The sequence below is a fragment of the Suncus etruscus genome, chromosome 6, assembly GCF_024139225.1.
Source record: "Suncus etruscus isolate mSunEtr1 chromosome 6, mSunEtr1.pri.cur, whole genome shotgun sequence".
Taxonomy (NCBI): domain Eukaryota; kingdom Metazoa; phylum Chordata; class Mammalia; order Eulipotyphla; family Soricidae; genus Suncus; species Suncus etruscus.
This window is the reverse complement of record NC_064853.1, coordinates 50,330,720-50,332,751: the sequence shown is the minus strand read 5'-3', so window position 1 is coordinate 50,332,751 and position 2,032 is coordinate 50,330,720. Positions and strand designations below refer to the sequence as shown.

Below are 2,032 nucleotides of genomic sequence, written 5' to 3'. Positions count from 1 at the left end.
ATGCCGGGGATAGAACCCAGGATGGCCACATGCAAGGCAAGTGCCTTACCCACTGTACTGTCTCTCCAGTCCCTGGATCTCATTTCTTAAACAATCTGGAACTCATAATTCAGAAATCCCAATGGGAGAGAAGCCAAAGAAAGTTGGATACATGGGACTTGCTAGCTGTAACCGTGGGCAAGCCTCAACCCTAAGCCTCAGTGCTCCCATCTCCATAGTGGAAGGTGTCACAGATCTTCCCCTCTCAGGGATTAGATTGTGGGTCAGTAAGTGCTCCTCTGAGCCCTGAGCTGAGAAGAACAGAGTCTCCATCGAATTAGGAACCCACCCTCCTTCACCTGACTTGCTGTTCCTGGGCCCCTGACAGGAAATTGTGAAGGAGAATGAGTCAAGAAACTGGGGCAGTTCCCTGACTGGGTGGGAGGAAGCAACTGTATGTAGAAAGCAGAGACCGACAGGGGCAGCCTGGAGCCTGCAAGGTGCCTACGCAGGTGAGGCCAACGCCTAGACTTCTCCCGCTGACTATCCAAGTGACTCACGCCCTCCAGTCCTTCTACCTGTAAGGCAGTGCCGGAAAGGGTGTGAGAAGCCAAGGAGACAGAGAGGAGGCAGGCCCAGGCTCCAATCCCGCCCTTTGCCCCTCCCCAGCCTCTCTGGGCCCCGCCACCCAGCCAAAAGGCAGGCTGAGAGCCGGAAAGGCACAGAGTCCAGCATCGGTCCGAGACAGCCAGTCAGCCCCACCGCCTGTCTGTCCCCAGAGCCATGGAGAGAGCCAGTCTGATCCAGAAGGCCAAGTTGGCAGAGCAGGCCGAGCGTTATGAGGACATGGCAGCCTACATGAAGAGCGCTGTGGAGAAGGGCGAGGAGCTCTCCTGCGAGGAGCGGAACCTGCTCTCCGTGGCCTACAAGAACGTGGTCGGTGGTCAGCGGGCTGCCTGGAGGGTCTTGTCCAGCATTGAGCAGAAAGGCCATGAAGAGGGCTCAGAAGAGAAGGGCCCCGAGGTGAAAGAGTACCGGGAGAAGGTGGAAACGGAGCTGCGGGGTGTGTGCGACACCGTGCTGGGCCTGCTGGATAGCCACCTCATCAAGGAGGCTGGGGACGCGGAAAGCCGGGTCTTCTACCTGAAAATGAAGGGCGACTACTTCCGCTACCTGGCTGAGGTGGCCACGGGGGACGACAAGAAGCGCATCATCGACTCAGCTCGCTCTGCCTACCAGGAGGCCATGGACATCAGCAAGAAGGAGATGCCGCCCACCAACCCCATTCGCCTGGGCCTGGCCCTGAACTTTTCCGTCTTCCACTATGAGATCGCCAACAGCCCGGAGGAGGCCATCTCACTGGCCAAGACCACCTTCGACGAGGCCATGGCTGACCTGCACACCCTCAGCGAGGACTCCTACAAGGACAGCACCCTCATCATGCAGCTGCTGCGAGACAACCTGACGCTGTGGACGGCGGACAACACGGGGGAAGAAGGGGGTGAGGCTCCAGAGGAGCCCCAGAGCTGAGCCTGCCTGCATCTCCCTGCCCTGCCCCCCCAAACCCCACCCCTGCGGAGAGGACTCAAGGGGTGGGAGGCCCCTGTACCGCTCAGAACCATCTCCTGGAGCGCTGGACCCACAGAGCAGACCCCTCTGGGGCAGAGAGCCTCTTTCTGCCGTGCTCTCATCCCACCCAACCCTGCTCTCTGCACCCCAGTCTTGGAGACCCTACCCCATGATCTGGCCACTGCCCTGCTCTTGACTCCCTTCTGCCTTCAGATCTTAGGAATTGAGGAGTGTCCACCCTTGTGGCTGAAAACTGGGCTAGAAAGAGTGTGTGAGTGTGTGAGAGAGAGAGTGTTTGTTTGTGTGTGTGTGTTTGAGAGAAAGTTGTATGTGTGAGAAAGAGAGTTCTGGAACAAGAGGAAAAGCATGTCTGCTGGGTGTGGCCGTGTTTCCTCTCAATAAAGTTCCCTGTGACACTCCTCCTGTCTTTTCCGGTTATTGGCAGAGGGCTGGGACTGGGACTGGGACTCGGAGACTGAAGGAG

The 2,032-nt window shown here is 58.1% G+C and overlaps 1 protein-coding gene across 1 annotated transcript; it reads left to right on the top strand.

The window, feature by feature from the left end:
• Positions 1–762: 762 nt before the first annotated feature.
• On the top strand, positions 763–1,625 carry SFN (stratifin). Its single transcript, XM_049775018.1, has one exon. It carries the CDS (start codon positions 763–765, stop codon positions 1,507–1,509), a length of 747 nt encoding a protein of 248 aa, XP_049630975.1. The 3' UTR covers positions 1,510–1,625.
• The last annotated feature ends 407 nt before the right edge of the window (positions 1,626–2,032 follow it).

Bases quoted from the DNA above. Each gene is read 5' to 3' on its own strand.
- SFN (XM_049775018.1), top strand. From the start codon at position 763: ATGGAGAGAGCCAGTCTGATCCAGAAGGCCAAGTTGGCAGAGCAGGCC.